Source organism: Engystomops pustulosus, chromosome 11 (assembly GCF_040894005.1).
Source record: "Engystomops pustulosus chromosome 11, aEngPut4.maternal, whole genome shotgun sequence".
Lineage (NCBI taxonomy): Eukaryota > Metazoa > Chordata > Amphibia > Anura > Leptodactylidae > Engystomops > Engystomops pustulosus.
In genome coordinates this window covers 25,254,783-25,276,994 of record NC_092421.1, presented here as the reverse complement: position 1 = coordinate 25,276,994, position 22,212 = coordinate 25,254,783, and the positions used below count along the sequence as shown (strand labels likewise).

Genomic DNA, 22,212 nt, shown 5'->3' with positions numbered 1-22,212 from the left:
AAGTGATGATGAGTGACGTGCCCTGAATTGTGGTACTGTGTGCTATACAACCAGAGATTTAGGAATCTGATCTCCAGATAAAGATCCAACTAGGTCTTTAACTTATCATATAATGTTCTATAGCACACACACCTACAACCCTGAGATTCTTATCTTTAAAATGACAGCAAATAGAAGCATGGTGCTATGGAGCCCAAGATGGGGGCATCTAAAGTGATGCTCCCACTCAGTTGTCTACCAGAAGCAGAAAAATCCCAATCCCTTCAAACCAAACAATCATATCAAAATGTAGATTATTGACTAAGCACCACAGAAACACACACACACACACACACACACACACACATTTTCCATGAACCAGGGAACTGGTAGAACCCAAGCAAAAAGACACCGAGTTTACAATCCCTATTAAAACAGAGACAAGAGTTGGCCAAGTCTCATTAGAAATTAGGTCGAAAACCATTACCTTTAAAAAAGTTTGCAGAAAATCCTGCTTTATTCACTGACGAATCCGAGAAGAATTTTATCCAAAGAGTATTTGAGGTAGATTTAATGTCTTCAGGCTTCTCATAGCCGCAGAACTGCCCAATAAGTGGACTGTCTTCAGATGGACCATCACGTATTTGCAGGTGATCATATAAACAATTGTCATGAGCTTCAAACTATTGGAGAAAAAAAAATGATAGAGATCAACAACTGTGGACACTGGATGAGCATACAGGCAATCCCCGAGTTAAGGACAACCCGTAGATACGAACGGGGCACTCGGCACCACGCGCATGTGCATTGCACTTCTGGTTTCAAGAGTGAAAGACTGGAGCGCGGACACGAAGATGCCGGGGATCGCATACAGATTATGTATGCGGTAAGTAAACGCCGGCAGTATCGGAGGTTTCAGGTAACTAAGGAGGCGTTTGCTTGTGCGGTCTCACGCTTCCTTAGTTACCAGTCAGTGGGGGGAAAGTGAAATAAAATCTGAAAAAGGGCATCAAAACCAACTTGACAGGGTTCTTCACAGTATCCAATGTCATACAAAACAAAAAAAATTGTTTGGAGTTACTGTACATTTACAAAATATACCAGTTCCGACTTTTACAAATTCAACTTAAGTGCAAGCCTCCGGTCCCTATCTTGTACGTAACCTGGGGACTGCCTTGTATTATAAGAGATACATCTGTCGAACAGCATGTATCAATTTGCACAGGACCTGTGATGACTAAGATCACTTTTCAGTATTCCTTACATTAATTGTGATCCTGTCTGTGATGATAAAGGGAACGCCACTAAAAATGGATAGATGATCACTGCTCCGCTCCTCCGCTTCCAAAGTGACCATCGAACAGTTAAAAATGCGTGCTCAGAGCCCCCAGCCCCCTACTTTGGTTGAGCAGGTTCAGGCACTCCGCTTCATCCAGAGAATGGAGAAGCTGGTGGTGGGTGACTCGGAAGACCCGGACAAGATCACTACCTCCCAGTCTCCATGGGTGACATTTCAGGAATTCCAGAGCTTTGGATACTTGATTGAAAAATGTATAACGGTCTCACATCCCCTGGTACTCAACTGAGAAGACTAGAGGCGCAAGTAGTACCTGTGCTCTTATACTCTTCCCCCCCCCTCCTTTCCATCGTTCCCCCTCTTCTCCATTCTCTTTTCAAGCTTTATTATTTTTTTTTTAATTATTTTTATTATTATTCTCACCCTTAGGTAGTGATTTATAACCATTAATGTCTGACAATTTAAAAGTAATTCCTCTTGCTCATAACTACTTCATAACAGATTGCTGTTCAGTCGTACGTATAGAATTGCATATCCGGTCCTACGTGACTGAATTGTTGTGTTTACATCTTCATTACTTTGTTCTCCTTTATTTTTATCTTCCCAATAAACATTGAATTAAACACAAAATGTGTGCTCAGAAAAGTCGCCCATAGAAATCAAGACTAATATGGACAGTTACATTACTGGGAACTTCATTGAGATTAAGCTCAGCAGAGGCCAGGGATGGATGCAATACTTTGCATCCGTCACACATAGCATCTAATGTCGTCCACTAAGCGCAAACATCACTCAGCAGTACGGAGAGGGATAGAGAGATGTAGCTTGCTACTTCTTTCCATCCTTTGTTTCCCACAGTATATGAGGTATACCGATTAATCAGATATACTGGGGTATATCAAGAAAACGATGTGTGAATATGGCCTTGGCAAACAAAAAATACAGTCAATATGTTTCCTTTAAATGAAACTGCATTCTGACATGGCCATAAATCTGAAGGTGGAATATTTATAATTTTTTTTTAATAGTGTAAAAAAACTCTTTAAGAAAGATCTTACCTCAAAAGTCTGGAAAGTAAGGCCAACCACAAATCCTTCAGAGACTGTAATTACCCATTCACATTGTCTGTCTGGTCGATAATCATCGGGGTAATTAGGAGACTGAATCTGACCAATATCCTTTTTTATATGTCCTCCACATTTAGCTGAAAGATATAGATGAAGCGGGTTACAGTCAAAAGATAAGGTCTGCTGTTGTCTAATAAATAATGATCAAAGTTAGTTTTATTATGGTTGCTACTAGTACACCAGGAGAAAAAGAGGACTTTTAAATATACAAGGAGAGGCTCCTGCAGATGCCAAACGATTTATACAATTATGGTTAATACTTGGGCTACTATTTTTATTTTACTATTTGTTCAATTTTTATAACATCTTTATGTCCTACACAGCATATGGCTGAGATTTGTACAATCCCTTTAAAAGGGAAGCTACCACCACATATCTACCTATAAAGGTAGATCGGGTGGTAGGTGGATCTATAGGACGTGAGGATAGCCCTTTTAAGGGCTAATCTTCACGTCCCCACAATCTTTTGCAAACTTTTATTAGGCAAATATGTAAATTTTCTAAAGCGGCTACTGGGGCATGTACACGGCTACTCCACGCCCTAGTAGCCGCTTTGTTCCTCCTACCAAAAATTTTCGTCACGCAGCTCCTTTTAGCGATGCGCCCTCGTCCGGGAATCCAGCAGTCTGCGCAGTGGCTTTGGAGCAGTGACCGCGCAGCCCCGAGCCTGCTGTTCTGCACATGTGCAAACGGCAGGATTCTCGGACGAGGGCACGCAGCTACCAAAGATTTTTGGTAGAAGGAACAAAGAGGCTACTGGGGCGTGGAGTAGCCGTCTACACCAACTTCCTCCCAGTGTATGTAAGTGCATGTCTTGCGACACAATTTTAAAGTTAAATCCCGCGCTCAGTCCGAATCAATTGGATCATCCGACGGCCCACCCCCCGATTTGTGTCGCATGAAAGTTGCGCCAAAATATGAACTCGTGCGGCGCGATCCCTGAAAACGTCGGAAAACCCGACGGAAATGCGATCCATGGACCATGTGTTCCCCCTGCACAGGGGTTTTATGCTCCCCCTGGTCAGGTGGTAGCACCTCTCCAATCACACTCCAGTTTACAATACAGCCACATAATTGGATAACATCTTACACCCATTTAACTATTGCCTTTCCAGGCAGAATCTATAGCTGCAATTACATAATGTCCAGGCTCTACACAACTACCAGCCTGCCTATGTATTTGCAGGGGTGTTGCAACTCCAATGCTGCCTCCGATTGCAAGGCGCCATTTGGGCATAGCCTTTAACATTGTTTAATTTTAGGATTTTGGGAACAATTAGTGGGAAGGGTTTCATAAACAGCAGTGGTCGTTACCCTAAAATGTATGGCTATAAAAAAAAAAAAATGAAAAGTTGGGTTTTTCTGCATTGTAGAAAAACGCATTGAACAGTGACAAACCTTCATAAACTGCATGGAATCCTTTCCCAAGGATATTACTGCTACTTCTAAATTCAATCCATAGCCTGCTATCAGAGGATTCTATTGGTTCTGGTATACGATCCCCACATAATCTACCTAAGGGAAAGAAAAGAGTAATGAATAGAGAGAGAATACTACATAATTGTTATAGTTATAGAATTTTAATTATGTATATACATCGATATCTATCCAATATTTTCGATGAAGTATCAATGTGAGCTTTCCCAATTCATTGCAATAAAATGTAGTGGAATAATTATATTTTAGCCAACTCTTTTTATTTTCTTGAACAGTGTTCCTTAACCCGTGGCTTGTTTGGCTGTTAAAGGGGTTTTCCCACGAACTAAAGTAAAGACCTATCCACAGGATAGGGCCTAACTTGCTGATCAGTGGGGTCTCAGTCCTCCGTCAGATTAATGGAGCAGATGTATGCGCATGACCGTTGAGCTCCATTAATCTCTATGGAACTGACGGAGACCGCCGAGCCCCCATAAATATAATCTCCAGCAGACTGCCCCCATAAATATAATGGCCATAGCAGAGTGTCCCACTAATATAATGCCCATAGCAGAGTGCCCCACTAAATTAATGCCCATAGCAGAGTGCCCCACTAAATTAATGCCCATAGCATCGTGCCTCCTTTAAAAAAAATAAAGTGAGTACGCATCTTCCGTTGCTGACTCCGGCGTCCTCTTCTCCCTCTTCGGGTTCCTGGCTGGGCCGGCAGATGCACGTTTACGCGATGTGACAGCATACAAACTATGATGTCATCAGGTGGTGACACTGCCCTGTCATGGTTTCTGTGGTGACAGATCGCATAGATGTGCATCTGCCGGCCAGGAGCTCTAAGAGGTGCTGCGAGAAGAAGAAGATGCCGGGGGTCAACGCCGGAGGGCGAGTAAACTGGTGTTCAAAAACTCTACTTATAGGTCGCGTATATACAGCACATAAATTTCTTGTGCGTTGAAGATCTCTACTTGCCGTTTAAAAAGAAACCTTCGTTTACTATGAGAATATTTCTTCAAGATGATTTTTTATTCTCAATTTCTGTTGAGCCAAATTGTTAAGAGGTCAGATATCAAAATTTTACCACAACAGCCCTTTCCAATAAGCTCTTACTGATACTCCCGTCCTCTAGAGGGCAGCAAGAGTATGCTTTTAGAATGTACCATGGAATTGACTTCAATTCACCTTTCAATTCTAAATCAAGCATGATAAACCTGAGGCTCTTACTCATAGATCCAAGAACTGTGACTGTTGTAATCTTCTTTGATTTTAGAAGTAAAAATGGAAATGGATGATAAATATCATAGTATCATAGTTTATACGGTTGAAAAAAGACACTTGTCCATCAAGTTCAACCAAGGAAGGGACTTTTAACCCCGGTGCATGGAGAGGGCTCGCGGGCCGAACCCTCTTCATAGCCGGTACGTCTTTGCTGCATATTGCAGCAAAGGCTTACCGGTAACACCTGCTGCCGGCGGCTTCAAAAAGACGGCGGCGCTTGGGCGCCGCCACCTCACCGCGGATCGTCGCTCCCCGATGACGTCACAGGGAGCGGCGATCCGTCGCCATGGTAGCCTACCGAATACCCCGAGGCTACTTCGTTTTAACCCATTCATGACAATGTGCTAATTGCACATTGTAATGAATGGGGAGTAAAATCCCCATATACTGCCATACTGCAATATGGCAGTATATGGTAGGATCGATCAGACAACCTAGGGTTAGAGTACCCTAGGGAGTCTGAAAAATAGTAAAAGTAAAAATAAAAAAAAGTTAAAAAAAAAAAATTATAATAAAAAAACCTAAAAATTCAATTCACCCCCCTTTCCCTAGAACGGATATAAATATAAATAAACAGTAAAAATCATAAACACATTAGGTATCGCCGCGTCCAAAAATGTCCGTTCTATCAAAATATAATAACGTTTTTTCACTGCATTTAACCCCGTAACAGAAAATAGCGTCCAAAGTCGAAAATGGCATTTTTTTGCCATTTTGAAAAATATTAAAAAATTAACAAAAAGTGATCAAAAGATTGCACAGTCCCAAAAATTATAGCAATGAAAACACCATCAAAATTCACAAAAAATTACACCACCCACAGCTCCGTACACCAAAGTATGAAAAAGTTATTGGCGCCAGAAAATGGCAAAATCCCCAAAAAAAATTTGTACAGGAGGTTTTAATTTTTTTTAAATGTATGAAAACATTATAAAACCTATACAAATTTGATATCCACGTGATCGTACCGACCCAAAGAATAAACTAGACATGTCATTTGGGGCGCACAGTGAAAGCTGTAAAATCCAAGCCCACAAGAAAACATCGCAAATGTGTTTTTTCACCATTTTCACTGCATTTGGAATTTTTTCCCCCCTTCCCAGTACACGCCATGGAATATTAAACACCGTCACTATGAAGTGCAATTTGTTACGCAGAAAATAAGTCATCACACAGCTCTTTATGTGGAAAAATAAAAAAGTTATAGATTTTTGAAGGTGGTGAGTGAAAAATGGAAGTGAAAAAACTAAAAAAGGCCAAGTCGTTAAGGGGTTTAAATTACTTTTAAAATGATGTTAAGGAGCCTTAGGGGCTCTGGTTGGCGTTTCCAGGGCCCCTCTTTGATGTGGCTTTACAGACTGTTAAACTGGCTCAACCTCCTCCCTGCTCACTCAGCTCTTGTGCAGTGAGCAGGAAGTGAAGAGGAAGCAGGCTTAAAATATAGGTTAAAGAAAATCTGCCATTAAAATCCATCATGATAAACCAGGAACATGTCTCCCTCTCCTCCCTCTGTCTGTGTAATCTAGCAGCAGCAGGAAGTGCAAGGGGAGGGGAGAACCTGCTCTGCTCATTGTAACAAGGAGTGAAAAGATATAACTGAGGGGCTCTGGAAACACCCAACAGAGTCCCTCGGGCTCATTAGCAAGTGCCTGGATCTAAGAGTAAGCATCCCTGGTTTATTTATCCTGGATTTAGATTCCTTTTGAAACATTGGGGGTCATTTACTAAGGGCTCGATTCACGTTTTCCCGACGTGTTACCCGGATAGTTCCGATTTGCGACGATTTTTCCTGAATTGCTTTTCCTGATTTTGGCGTACGCGATCGGATTCTGGCGCACCGCCTCATTTAAAAAAAAAAAGGGTCGGACTTCAGCGCAGCAGCGACACCTGGTGGACGTCGGAGGAACTGCCTTAGTGAATCACCGGAAGACCCGAATCCACCGCAGAGAACGCGCCACTGGATCGCAAATGATCCGGGTAAGTAAATCTGCCCCATTGGGTCACATTTACTTAGAGTAGTGCAAACTGCACTAAAAGTGGGGTTGCCTGTGTAAAATGCTTGGTGCGCCAGATTCATGAAGAATGAGCGCCATAAATCATGAATCTGGCGCTCCCTGCACTGCCCCGAGAGAGTTCCCCAATTTTTTTGTGGTGCACATTTAACATAGGGCTTGCGACACACTTATGTCCGACTTAAGTTGGTTGGAATGAGTTCTGGACCCACCCCTTAATTTATGTTGCATGATGTTTAGTGCAGCAGCGCCACAAAGGGGGTGATTTACTAAGGGTCCCAAACGCTTTTTTCCGTCTGGTTTCCCGAATATTACCGATTTGCGCAGTTTTCCCCTGAATTGCCCCAGGGTTTTGGCGCACGCGATCGGATTGTGGCGCAACGGCACAGGCATGCATGCGACGGAAATCGGGGGCGTGGCCGTCGGAAAACCCAACGGATTCAGAAAAACTGCCGTATTTTTTTTAAAAAAGTGTCGCTTCACACGCGCTTACCTGCACCCACGATAGGACGGATGAACTTTCGTGAACTCCAGCAGACTTCAGCGCAGCAGCAACATCTGGTGGACATTGGGCACACTACCTTAGTGAATCCCGGCCGGACCAGAATCAGCGCCGGCAGGGGCGTCGCTAGGTCAAAAGATCCGGGGCTCGTGCCCCGGATCTTTTGGCTGGAGCCCCGGATCTCCCCTGCGCATCCTCCTCGCTCTCATCACGATCTCCACAGATGGTGATGAGAAGGAGTGCAGTCACTGCTTTCCCCAGCAGGGGCTGTAGCCTCTGGAGGAGTAATACTCTGAAGGACCTGTGATGATGTCATGGATGGTCACATGACCTGCTGGGGAAACACACAGTGAACACATAGACCTGCATCATTGAGGTAAGTGGGGCTGTGTGGGGGACATTACCTACAGGGGGGTCTGTGTGGGGGACATTACCTACAGGGGGGTCTGTGTGGGGGACATTAGCTACTGGGGGGGGGCTGTGTGGGGGACAGTGTGGGGGACATTACCTACAGGGGGGGCTGTGTGGGGGACATTACCTACAGGGGCGGCTGTGTGGGGGACATTACCTACAGGGGGGCTGTGTGGGGGACATTACCTACAGGGGGGCTGTGTGGGGGACATTACCTACAGGGGGGCTGTGTGGGGGACATTAGCTACTGTGGGTCCTGTGTGGGAGACATTACTTACTGGGGGGGGGGGCTGTGTGGGGGACATTAGCTACTGGGGGGGGGGGCTGTGTGGGGGACATTAGCTACTGGGGGGGGCTGTGTGGGAGACATTAGCTACTGGGGGGGGGCTGTATGGGAGACATTAGCTACTGGGGGCGGCTGTGTGGGGGACATTACCTACAGGGGGGGCTGTGTGGGGGACATTAGCTACTGGGGGGGGCTGTGTGGGGGACATTAGCTACTGGGGGGGGCTGTGTGGGGGACATTAGCTACTGGGGGGGGCTGTGTGGGGGACATTAGCTACTGGGGGGGGCTGTGTGGGGGACATTAGCTACTGGGGTGGCTGTGTGGGGGACATTAGCTACTGGGGGGGGCTGTGTGGGGGACATTACCTACAGGGGGGGCTGTGTGGGGGCACATTAGCTACTGTGGGTCCTGTGTGGGAGACATTACTTACTGGGGGGGGGGCTGTGTGGGGGACATTAGCTACTGGGGGAGGCTGTGTGGGGGACATTACTTACTGTGGGGGCTGTGTGGGAGACATTACTTACTGGGGGGGGGGGCTGTGTGGGGGACATTAGCTACTGTGGGTCCTGTGTGGGAGACATTACTTACTGGGGGGGGGGGGGGGGACTGTGTGGGGGACATTAGCTACTGGGGGGGCTGTGTGGGGGCACATTAGCTACTGGGGGGGCTGTGTGGGGGACATTAGCTACTGGGGGGGCTGTGTGGGGGCACATTAGCTACTGAGGGTAGCTGTGTGGGGTCACATTACCTACTGAGGGTAGCTGTGTGGGGAACATTTTGGGGGTGGTAGATGTATGGGGGTCATTGCTTTGTGGCTGTGTGTAGCACGTTACTGGGGGTATCTGTGTGGGGTACATTACTGGGGGGCTGTGTGGGGGACATTTCTTGGGGCGTGTTCACACGTGGCACTAGAATAGGCCTCAGTTTGATCTCATTTGCGTTTCTAGTGAGACCAGTGTGATGGGTAACAAGCTCCTGGTGTTTAAATGCAAGCCTTACAGTATTTGGGGGAGATTGTTGGGGGCAGCAGCAGGATAACACTGTCCAAGATGTAGGGACAATGGGGAACATAAGATGTGGTGATGTCTAATGGAGAAGATGGAGGACGTATCACCTGCAGTCACTGGAGGGAAAAAGTAGGGATTTCTCCTGTGTTTCTGTAGCTGTATACACTGGCAGGTTGTTATTGGCACAAGCACATATGAGGGGGTAATGTACAGGGGGGGCATTACTAAAAGTCTGATACACATGCATTGGGGCCCGTGCCCTGGATGTTTTTCCACCCTAGCAACGCTCCTGAGCGCCGGAGAACCCGCCGCTGGATCGCGACTGGTCCGGGTAAGTAAATCTGCCCCAAACTGTCTCAAGCACTTCTTAAATACATGTGCAAGCAGTTTGCAATGAAAAGGATGTGCAAAGTCTGACAGAAAACTGGCGCACAACCCTTAGTAAATGTGGGCCATTGTCTGTGTCTATTACCTGTGTATTCTGCATTTCATCAATGTGTACGACTATACAGGGAACATACCTAATAATGGTGCCTTTCTCCAATAGCCATCTCGTATTTCAATATAGTCATACCAGCATAGTCGACTTTTAAAGAGATCCATTTCTGTGAAATTTAGGACTATCTAAAACCACATAGAACAAAAAAAAAATCAAAACTAAAATACATAAAGAAAATTCTTTTAAAGCTTACAAACTATTTTGTGACTTTGTCAACAATCCATAAATTTATGGACAATCCATAAAAGAAAGATTTTATATTTTAAATTTCATAACATTTGTTCTGTACACGTAGGAACATTGGACATTGCAGTGAAGCAAGGGGCAAGGGACAGTCGATAGAACTAGCTGCTGTTCTTCAGACTCAATCCTCTACTACTATAAGTGGAAGGATGGAAAGGGGACTCATCCTCCTCCCAATATCCAGGAAGAATGTGGCCGTTTTTTGGGGGTTTGGTCTAAAATAAGGTCATAGATGCTGGCAGGACTGGTGGTTGTCACAACATTTACGCTTTAACAAGTAAAGTTATATAGAATATTATAAACCAGCAGTGCTCCCCATCTTTCTGAACAGAAGTGGAACTGGGGCACACAAACATACATCCCATATACACAACATACTTCCCCGATATACATTTCGGTACCTTTTCTCCAGGCGTTACAGAAATTCGCCATATGCAATGTGTATAAGATGGGTAACCACTTGGATAACCAGGAGCAGAGAAATTTCCACTTGACTCCATTAACGTTTCTCCACAAGCTTAAAAAAAATAGTATGAATTGTGCTTTACATCAAAGACAGGATGGCAACTTTTAATTTCAGTGTATGTTTATGGATATATAGGGGCTCATTTACTAAGGGTCCGCACCATCATCGGAATACCCAGCGATTTCCGCATGCACCGCATTTAGAAAGGGTTTTTGGCGCACACGATTGGATTTTGGCGCATCGGCGGCGGCTTTCACGTGACACAAATCTGGGGCGGCCCGTCGGACAAGCACCGGGAAGGTGAACTCCGGTGGATCTCAGCTGGGAAACGACAGATGCAGGAAATCGGGCGCAAGAGCTACGTGAGTGGCGCCGGACTTAATCTTCGTCGGACCGTCCGAATCGGGGATCGTGTCAGCATAAGTAATATTTATATATATTAGATAGGGAGATTGGGGCTCATTTACTAAGGGATATTCCGATGATTACCGATTTGTGTCGCAATTAAAAGGGTATTGTGGCACACGCGATCGGATTCTGGCGCAATTGCGCCGGCTTTCATGTGACACAAATCGGTGCAAGCCGTCGAACGATCCGACGGATTCAGACTGAGCGTAGGATTTAACATTTAAATTGTGTGTCGCAAGACAACGAACTGACATACACCGGGAAGAAGATGGTGAACTCCGGCGAACCTGATTGGGGAAACGACACAAACAGGAAATCGGGGGCACGATCTTAGTGAATCGCACAGGAGTCCATGATCGTTGGACAACGCACAGCGGGGATCATGACAGGACCGGGTAAGTAAATGTGCCCCAATATTTAGTGACAACAAAAGAAATAAATACAATTTAAGGTAAAAGTAAAAAATTCAGGATAGTACCTGGACATTTATAGAGTTTCTTAGCCTGCGCAATATCTCCCCGACTGAGCCGCATACGTTGTCCAATTGTCTGAATATGGCTGAGAGGTTGTCGAGGTCGTATTGTGTCATAATATAGACCCCTATTGAGAGAATTAAAAGCAGATTACAGAATATGTTCTTAGCACTATTTACATTGCTTACAATTTTTTTTTATCAATTCTTAAAACCGACAACCAAATCCCCTCTACAATTCTTTCTACAGATATACCGCTATGTCTTAATAGGAAACAATAACCTGTTTTGCCATTCTTAACCCACTGCAAGGCAGAAGAAATCATACTAGATTATAAGAAGAAGTTGTCTTATTTTGTTTATTGCTTTCTCTAAAGTTAGTATATCATTACAACAAATTGCTGGTTGGAGACTGCAAATAAAACCCAAACGGTAGTCTGATCTTGCTTTCATGTGCGAGTCCAACTACAGATAGTGGGTCAGCAGGAAAAAAAAAAACCTCAGATGGAAGAAAAGACAAAATTTCAGACTGCACACAGTGCTTATCTGTTATAAGTAGTCTAGACACATAAAAGAGCAAATCCATACATGAAGACCACCTTTAAAGTTGCGCAATTTTACAAACCGATATTGGTATATTATTTTTGGTACAAGGGTCTGTGCAAGATAAACTAACTCATACTTTAAATGTGTACCCAACACAACAAGTCAGTGGGAATTTCTTATATTTACCACAAATTCTACCTACAAAAAGGCCATAAAAATGTTGTCATACTTCCTTAGCTTTTTATTTCCTCCACAGTGTATAACCCTGTACAATGGCTCATTCATGGTCAACTCTGACATACTTGTCATTCCTGGTGATTATTCTTTTATCTCGGATGGCTCTTTCTAAGCTAAAGGAAGATTAATATCTTTAATTCTTAGAAGAAGCTCTTCAGTTGATGGGTGATGAATTGCCAATTCCTAAAGATCTAGACAGAATGCAGCTTGCAACGCAAGGTAAACTCTTTGTAATATACAAGAACAAGGTTTCCAAAAGCGGGAGTTCCTGGTAAATGGATTTATTTGAACAAAGATTAGTTTAGAAAGACAGACTACCAGACCATTAAAGGACCCAAACCCGAAAAGACTCTCTATAATTCAAACTTTATAAGGTATCCAGCTGAGACACTGCAGTTACTTCCCATTAGGATTCTAGAACTGTATCTTATTGTTTTCTCCCAAACTTTAAAAAATAAAATCAACACTTTTTCCCTAATACTCTGTTTTCAGTCTGTCCGAACTACCGTATATACCGGAGTATAAGCCGAGACCCCCAACTAACACAAAAAAAGTGGAAAACCTATTGACTCGAGTATAAGACTTGGGTGGGAAATGCATTGGTCACAGCTCCCCGCAGTATATAGCCTTCCAGCCCCCTGTAGTATATAGCCTGCCAGCCCCCTATAGTATATAGCCTGCCAGCCCCCTATAGTATATAGCCTGCCAGCCCCCTATAGTATATAGCCTGCCAGCCCCCTGTAGTATATAGCCTGCCAGCCCCCTGTAGTATATAGCCTGCCAGCCCCCTGTAGTATATAGCCTGCCAGCCCCCTGTAGTATATAGCCTGCCAGCCCCCTGTAGTATATAGCCTGCCAGCCCCCTGTAGTATATAGCCTGCATGTCCCCTGTAGTATATAGCCTGCCAGCAGCTGACGTCACGATCCCTGCGACGGATGGCACAGAGACACAGAGATTATGCCGGAGAATCACTGTATAGAGGAGGACCTGCTGGGGGAGCGTCGGAAGGAGAGTATGCGTTTTTTTTTTCTTGACTGAGTATAAGCCAAGGTGAGGTTTTTCAGCACATTTTTTGTGCTGAAAAACTTGGCTTACACTCAAGTGATACGGTAGTTAGATATGGAAGTTATTTCCATTATCATAAGAGTTCCTCTGCTCTCAGTATTTAGGGGACCATATAACTCCACTGTAAGAGGATTAACATGGAAGTTCTGTGAAACTGTTATAAGTGGTTTACACAAGTTATTAAGTACCACATTGCCATCAACATAGTTAACTTTGATTGGTTGAAATTGTAGGTTTACAATATTTCATTTGTTGGCCTGTGTTAACGGGGTGAAGCGCATTAGTTTCAGGCCTTTTACCAAAAAAGCTAAATCTTAATCAAATCATAAAATTAACTCTGATTTCGTGAAAGAAATGACAAGAATGTCTTTATATTGCAAGCCAGAAATAAAAAAAAAAAGGTTTAGAAAGTTCCTCAAATTGGTGTCAAACAATCTTCTGAAATTGTGATGGGGTAGGAAAAGAAAAACTGCAAGTGACTGTATGTGGTCAGCTCCCATCTCATCCAACTATACTTAGTATTTATTAAAATAGTATTCAACACTCAAAGCTCTAAAGAATAGATGAATAAAAGCATATGAGGGAATAGGGAGGGGGCAAGGATACAGACTATGGGGGATATTTATCATACGCTGGTGCTCGTGCGCCAGCGTATGATAGCCCCGCCGCTGCAAATTCGCAGCCCGATAAATGAAGAGGCTTCTGCCTCTTCATGTATGGGGCTGCCAGCTGCGCAGCGTTTATCCTACGGCAGGCAGGGCCTGGCGTAGAAAAAACGCGACCTGCGACTTTTCACGTATGAAAAGTCGCCGGCAGCAGCGAGTGCGCAGGCGCGGGGACAGTAACGCCCCGCGCTGACCCACTCCCGTACGGCCGCGCCCCCCGCTCGGACGGCCGCGCCCCTTCATGCCCCACTGGCGTGAAGGTGGCGGATTGGGGAAAATAATCGCAAAAGCTAGCAATAAGCTAGTATTTGCGATTATTTCAGGGCCTCTGCGCCACTGGCGGTGCACAGAGGTCCTGATAAATATCCCCCTATGACTCTGTGACCTCTATGATCGATCAGATTATTCTAGTATCATAAATTCCACTAACATATGAAGAAAGTGATCAAGAGTAAAAACCAGCCCTTGAATATTGCAATCTCCCATGAATTTTGCTGGTCTATGGTCTAGTAATAATGTAATAGTAAATGGCAGTGGCCACGATCCTCTGGTGTTAGCATCCTTATAGACCCAACACACTATCCACCTGTGTGTGGACTTCTTCCTAACCGGTCACTTGGCACAGGGATGACACTACAATACAATACTGACAATCACACTACGTCCTGGAGCTTACTACTAATACGCCCAATTTGACTGATACATATGAAACCGTAACACACTTGACTAACTTATTATTGCAGTCTTATTTGACCATAACGCACCTGATTATGTAGGGTTTGTTGCATCAGTGTCCAATTACATACACTGGGGGAAAAATGTATTTAGTCAACCACCAATTGTGCAAGTTCTCCCACTTAAAAATGAAAAGAATTTATTTGCAAATTATGGTGGAAAATAAGTATTTGGTCAATAACAAACATGCATCTAAATACTTTATATCACCTTTTTTGGCAATGACAGAGGTTAAACATTTTCTGTAAGACTTCACAAGGTAGGCACACACTATAGCTGGTATGTTGGCCCATTCCTCCATGCAGATCTCCTCTGGAGCAGTGATGTTTTGGGTCTGCCACTGGGCTGCCACAGACTTTCAACTCCCTCCATAGGTTATCTATGGGGTTGAGATCTGGAGACTGGCTAAGCCACTCCTGGACCTTGAAATGCTTCTTACGAAGCCACTCTTTTGTTGGCCTGGCAGTGTGCTTGGGTTCAAAGTCATGCTGAAAGACCAAGCCATGTTTCACCTTCAATGCCCTCGCTGATGAAGGAGATTTTCACTCAAAATCTTACGATACATGGCCCCATTTATTCTTTCATGTACATGGTCCTTTTGCAGAGAAAACAACCCCAAAGTATGAAGTTGCCACTCTCCTGCTTCACAATAGATATGGTGTTCTTTGGAGGCAACTCAGCATTCACTCTCCTCCAAACTTGACAAGTTGTCAGTTCTACTTTGGTTTCATCTAATCATGCTCCCAAAACTCTTCTGGAACATTCAAATGCTCCTTAGCAAACTTCATAAGGGCCCGGATATGCACTGGTTTAAGCAGGTGGACACATCTAGCACTACAGGATCTGAGTCCCTTGTGGAGTAGTTTTTTACTGATGGTAGGCTTGATTATGTTGGTCTAAGCTTTCGACAGGTCATTCACTAGGTCCTCCTGTGCAGTTCTGGGATTTTTGCTGTTTTTGTGAACATTTTGACCCTATGGGAGTGAGATCTTGTGTAAAACCCCTGATCCAGGGAGATTATCAGTGGTCTTGCATGTCTTCCATTTTATAATCATTGCTCCCACAGTTGATTTCGTCACACCAAGCTGCTGCCTATTACATATTCAGGCTTCCCAGTCTGAAGCAGGTCTACAATTTTGTTTCTGGTGTCCTTCAATAGCTCTTTGGTCTTCACCTTAGTGGAGTTTGTAGTGTGACTATTTGAGGTTGAGGACAGTAGTCCTTTATGCTGATAACAAGTTCAATCAGGAGCCACTACAGGTAATGAGTGAAGGACAGATGAATCTCTTAAAGAAGAAGTTACAGCTCTGTGAGAGACAAATCTTGCTTGTTTGTGGGTTTCCACCATAATTTCAAAATAAATTCTACAGACAATGTGATTTTCTGGATTTTTTTCCCTCATGTTTTCTACCTATAAAATGTTAATTACAGGCCTCTCATCTTTCTAAGTGGGAGAACTTGCACAATTGGTGGATGGCTTAGTATTTTTTCCCCCCACTTTATGCCTTCTTTGCATTAATTTCTTGTTTCTCATCATACATCATTTTTCACATCTTTTTCTACCTGTATGGCTACATTCACACTACAGTATGGGGGACATATATACGGCCGACATACGTCCCCCATACACTTCTATGGGCTCACGGCCCTGTACGGGAGCGGTACGGTGCAGCAGACGTGCGGCACCATACCGCTCCGTAGCTCGGGGAAAGATAGGACATGTCCCATCTTTCCCGTATTACGGTGCCGTGCGCCATTACTTCCTAGGGAGAGGGGCGGGGGTGAGATGCGCTCACCTCCTCCTCCTCTCCCCGCACTGCCGTGTGCCCGCCGTACTACAGTGCGGCGGGCTCACGGCAGTGGGAATGTAGCCTATCTCTTCCAGTTCAACAGGACTGCAGGAACCAGTGAAAATAACCAGACTTCAATCTCTATATAAAGCCCATGTAGTCCAATGGTTCAATGATCCATCAAGTCAAAGGTTGAAATGTAGAATTTATCTGTATACAGTATGTCCAGATTTGCAATACGGAAAAAAATTTATTTAAAAAATGTTTAATGGTGTCTATCATTCCTTTTAAATCAAAATTATATGAATACAGGCCACAAAAAGACAGCGAGGGAAGGTTATTTTCAGAGATCACTGAGTTTGTCACTTAAAGGTACTTATGTACGGCAAATAGGTTTTCCAGGATGGGATAAAGAACATTGCCTCTAACCTTTTAAGGCAGGCCCCTTACCATCAAGAATATCTTTCAGGAACCCTAATGACATGATGCAGGATTAAAGCCAATACAGAATATCTGTAGAAAGAACTGTTTCAATGTTGTTGCATCTCGTCAGTAAAGTGTAGGGAACTGGTTTGGTTGTGTGCAACGATTTTGACTAGGATTGGGAAGTAAGAGCTCTCCTTACAGAGACTTTGTCAATTAAGACCGATATGTATCTAAAGTACCTGTACACACAACTATTTCAGCTATCCCAAAGCTCAGCATGGATTTCCCTGTGCCCAATCCTTCTCCTCGCCCGAAGCTTTGGTACCAGGGAAAATTGTAGATAACGTGATGCAAAATTATATAGTTGGCTAGTTTTACCGAAACAGACTGGTTTGATGTTCATCGATTGTGCATGGGTGACTGACATCCTAATATGAAATAAAGACCTGCACAGGCCACACGCTAGAAGTAGGTGAAATAAATCATAGTTTACCTATATTTATATTAAGAAGTCCCCTACTTAAGGACACCCGACTTACGGACGACCCCTAGTTAAAGACAGACCCCTCCGCCCGCTGTGACCTTTGGTGAAAGTCTCTGTATGCTTTACTATAGTCCCAGACTGCAATGATCAGCTGTAAGATGTCAGTAATGAAGCTTTATTGATAATCATTGGCCTCATTACAGCAAAAAAAAAAAAAAATTAAAAACTCCAATTGTCACTGGGGCAAAAAAAAAAATTGTCTGGAACTACAATTATAAAGTATACAGTTTTGACTTGCATACAAATTCAACTTAAGAACAAACCTATGGAATCTTGTACGTGACCCGGGGACTGCCTGTATATTTCTATGGAATCCAAAGTATGAATAATATTAAACTTAAGTGGAAAATACCGGCAAAATAGTTCAGAAAAGATTGTGGCCCAGCAACAAGCATGAAATATATCCGATTGAAAGGATTGCGAGGAAACAACTGCGTTGTTCGTTTATGTACACAACAAGAGTCTTTTGTATGACTGTAGTTTACACGCCATTACTCCAGGAAAATTAGTAGGATGAATTATGTGTTGTGTTATTTTTTTTTCCTTGTGCCATACAGCTTGTAAATATTTCTTAAGTACACTACCAGGTGGTCACATATCACGTTCAACATTGTACCAAGAAGACTTTTGTTTACAATATGAACTTGTGTGAAACAGTAGAACTCAATGCCAACAACGGTAATGAACCAATTCCTTTTTAAAGGTCATACGATCATCTTAGATTAAGAATTTATTATGCAGCTTTGGGTGGAATTCTTCATAAAAATCAGTTACCAGATAGCAGCCTTATGTCAACTTAAGTTGGGTTGTTGCAATTGATAGACACAGAAAATATGGCTTTTAACCAGGCAGATTTGTGCTTTTGCATTCATTTTCTGAATTACGTTCAGCCTGCCTACAGCTGCCCCTTGGGATCAGTTTACAGTTTCCGCTTCTATATTTGTGGCCATTTAACAATTGACCCCAGTATGAGGCAAATCTACGTTAGTTTACACTCCCCAAATTACACAGCTGTTTCCAAAGCCTAGTAAGCATTTCCTCTAGATTTTAACAAGGCAAAAGAAGGAAGTTGTGGACCAGTTGTCTTGTATACATCAACTGGGATAAGATGTAACCTTATTTTGAGGAGAATTCCCTGTATTTAATAAAAGCACTTTTTTATAGGCCCAAAATGAATAAACAAGATAAGATACCGAAGACTCAGTGACCTACAAATATATTCTCTAGCCCAAAAAAATAAAACCAAAGTCTTGTGGATACAGGAGATTCCTCTAGTTACAAGGAAAGTGACACTTTTACGGGAAAACAGAATAATAACAAATTCTATGAAGAACTTAAGAGACATAACCTTAGATTCCAACCTTGAGAATGTGTTCCGGGCATAATGCATGATACTATCAAAGTCATAGGTCTCTCCCAAAGAATTCACTTCTCCCGGCTCCATCTTAAGGAAGTTGTATTCTTGGCCTACAAAAAAAATTAAAAATGTACTTTTCATTTTGGGTGAGAATGTGGTCTGATAAAATAAGCCCATTGCTATTTACTGAATAAATAGTTTCATAAATAATAAAAGATGCAGAGTAGCCTTAGGGTACATGCAGACAGACACATCAGAGCGTTGGAGCGGTGGAGAGATGAGCACTGCTCCATAGAGAAGCGCAGGGCCTGCGTCGAAACACGGCGAAATATAAGACATGTCCTATATTTTTCTGTGCACGGTCAGACAATGTGTGTTCAGTGCACACCGAGAACGGGCGCCAAAGGCGTCAATGGGGACTGATATTCGGCCACAATTGGTGCAGCCAGTTTTCGGTCCACATTAGGTTTATGGGGATGAACCCTTAGGCTGCATTCACTCGAACGTATAAAAACGGCAGTATACATGGACGTTTGTACGGGAAGCATATGGCCCATTCATTTCAATGGTCAATGCGGCCATCCGATATTACCCATCATAGCATACCGTAAGCAAGCCGCAAAAAAATATGGAGCATGTCTTATTTTCTCATGTATATCTGCTCCGTATGCCCCAAAAAAGTCTATGGCTTCGGAACGTCTAAAATACCGGTTGCATACGTGCTTCATACAGTTGGTACCCTATATGTGTGCAGTATCCAGAACCAGTGGGAGGTGCATTCTGTCAGCCAGCTAATAGCCATCCTTCATTTGCCATTTTTATATGGATACGGTACAGATACGGTGACGTACGTGCACATACGGTTGAAAATTATCACGTATATACGGACTCATACAGCATAGAAATACAGGACTGGAGAAATCACATGTTCATGTGAATGCAGCCTTATGCCGTAGGATCAAGTTTACTGTCATGAGGAAGATAACAAATTCGAAAAGCATAAGTAAAAGGAATTAAAGAAGACGGGCGCCGAAGCCAGAAGAGGACCCGCGCGGACATCGAGGGAGCAGCGCTGCAGGTCGAGGCCACCTGAGGGTGAGTATATAAGTTTATTATTTTCTTTTAATGCTGGGCTGTCTGTATATTACTGGGGGCAGTGCTGTATACTACTGGGGGCAGTGCTGTATACTACTGGGGGCAAGCTGTATAGTACTGGGGGCAGTGCTGTATTCTACTGGGGGCAGGCTGTATACTACTGGGGACAGGCTGTATACATACTGGGGGGGTCTGTGACCAATGCATTTCCCACCCTCAGCTTATACTCGAGTCAATAGGTTTTCCCAGTTTTTGATTTTAAATTAGGGGTCTCGGCTTATACTCGAGTATATACGGTAGTTTTTCATTTATTTTTACAATTTTACTGGAAAAAACTAATATAGAGGAAATCTCATTTGTTTTTGCATCGCCATCTTTACGGAGATATAACGCTAATATTTTTCAGTTGACAGAGCTGGTTTAGGGCTTATTTTTTGTGTGTTGAGTTGTTCTTTTCAGTGATACCATTTTGGCGTACATAACTTTTTTTGATCACTTTTTAGAACATTTTTGTGAAGAGATTTTATGAAAAATGGACATTTTTGGCGAGTTGTTCGTGTTTTGTTTTTACGGCGTTCACCGAGCGGGTCCAGTAATGTTAAAATATGTAGGGTTTTTCTGGTGATTTTGTGTTTTATTACTTTATTAGATATGTATAGGGAATGTTTGTGTTTAGGGGACTTTAACTTTATTTCATTAATTCTTTTTATTAATAAATGTATATATCAAGTGTTTTTAACATTTTTTTTTTACTTTAACAGGTTGGCTTGAACAAGCAATCTTCTGATCGCTTGTTCAAGCTCTTTATCACATAATACAGTGTATGCTCAGTGTGTCACAGCCGGGTGCTGCCAGGACCCGGCTCCTGGAAGAAACAGCGTATCCCCGGGGCACTGGCAGACCCCGGGGATGACAGCGGAAAATCAGACCCCCCCGGTAAGGGAAAGGGGTTAATGCCCGCGATTGGAGTTTCCGATACAGCTGGCACCCCATGCTTCTGGTACCGGCTCCGTTCAGGAGCCGGTACCAGAAGCATGACCTAATAATACTGCAAATTGCGGGAACGCACCTCTTGCCATGCAGTATTATTACGTCAAATGTTGGGAAGGGGTTAAAGAGGTTGTCCCAAGTTTAGAGGTTATCCCCTATCCACAAGCCCTCAAACTCTTGCAGATCCAATTTTGTAAGTTTGTACAGCCAACTACTTGGAGAAGCTACCAAGAGGATAAGTAAATATACAATTATGTTTGAAATATTTGACCTCTTACCTTGCTGTATGTTTTCCCTTACAATTGTCACATGTTCATCTCTGTCTGGTCGGGTATGTTCATGCCAAAATCCAATCACATGTCCTAGTTCATGGACCACAATGCCAAACTTATCACAGTTCTTTCCTATGGATATAGCTTGAGGACCTCCTCCCCGACGACCTACATATGAACAGCAGCTTAAAAGATTTTAAAAACAATTAAAAATAATTTTCTACATTTTTTGCCTTCGTAACATTGTATGCCTTGTCCTCTATAACCAACACTAGTTTATTGTGATGTATTGTGTAGTTAAAGGGATGTTCCCATTTCAGCAAATTAATGTTATCGTTTGTATTATAAAAAGTTATACAATTTTCTAATATACTTTCCATATCAATTCCTAGAGGTCTGCTTGCTGTCATTCTATCGAAATTACTTACCCGGTCCCTGCGCAATGCCCCCGACAGGGATGAAGTCCGCCACGATTCAACAAGATTGTGCGCCCGATATCCTGCATGTGTCCCTTGTCCGCCGGAGGACACCTTCTTCTTCCCGGTGTATGTAAGTGCATGTCTTGTGACACAATTTGAATTTTAAATCCCGCGTTCAGTCCGAATCAGTCGGGTTGTCCGACGGCCACGCCCCCCCGATTTGTGTCGCATGAAAGTTGGCATGATTGCGCCAAAATCCGATCGTGTGTGCGCCAAAAACCCCTGTTAAATGTGGCGCAAAACGGAAATAGTTGGGAAAACCGACGGAAATGCGGTCCGTGCTCCCTTAGTAAACGTGTCCTTATATGTTTATTTTCAGTGGATGGAAATCTGACCATGGTCACACAGGTGCACTGCTCGTTATATAACGCAGTGCTGATAACCCTTTGTGCTACTAACGAGTTGTGCACCTGTGTGACCATAGTCAGATTTCTGTCCACTGGAAGTAAACATAGAAGCTTCTATAGAAGGACAGCAAGCAGAGATCTAGAAAACCATGAGGAATTGATACAGAAAGTATATCGGAGAATTGTACATAAAAACATAACATTTTCTTAAATGGGAAAGCCCCTTTAATTATGTACAAATCGAAATA

General features: G+C 43.3%; 1 protein-coding gene across 2 annotated transcripts in view; it reads right to left on the bottom strand.

The window, feature by feature from the left end:
- Nucleotides 1-22,212, bottom strand: part of TLL2 (tolloid like 2) — a 95,856-nt gene that overhangs the window by 14,040 nt on the left and 59,604 nt on the right. Inside the window, exons 6-13 of one of the 2 annotated variants that reach the window (XM_072129458.1) lie at nucleotides 21,145-21,323; nucleotides 18,786-18,891; nucleotides 11,422-11,543; nucleotides 10,471-10,586; nucleotides 9,849-9,951; nucleotides 3,802-3,918; nucleotides 2,335-2,480; nucleotides 467-662 (exon numbers count right to left, since the gene is read on the bottom strand). In XM_072129458.1, the coding sequence (XP_071985559.1) occupies nucleotides 467-662; nucleotides 2,335-2,480; nucleotides 3,802-3,918; nucleotides 9,849-9,951; nucleotides 10,471-10,586; nucleotides 11,422-11,543; nucleotides 18,786-18,891; nucleotides 21,145-21,323 (1,085 nt within the window). The remainder of the gene's footprint in view (nucleotides 1-466; nucleotides 663-2,334; nucleotides 2,481-3,801; nucleotides 3,919-9,848; nucleotides 9,952-10,470; nucleotides 10,587-11,421; nucleotides 11,544-18,785; nucleotides 18,892-21,144; nucleotides 21,324-22,212) is intronic. The other variant, XM_072129459.1, reaches the window with a different exon arrangement.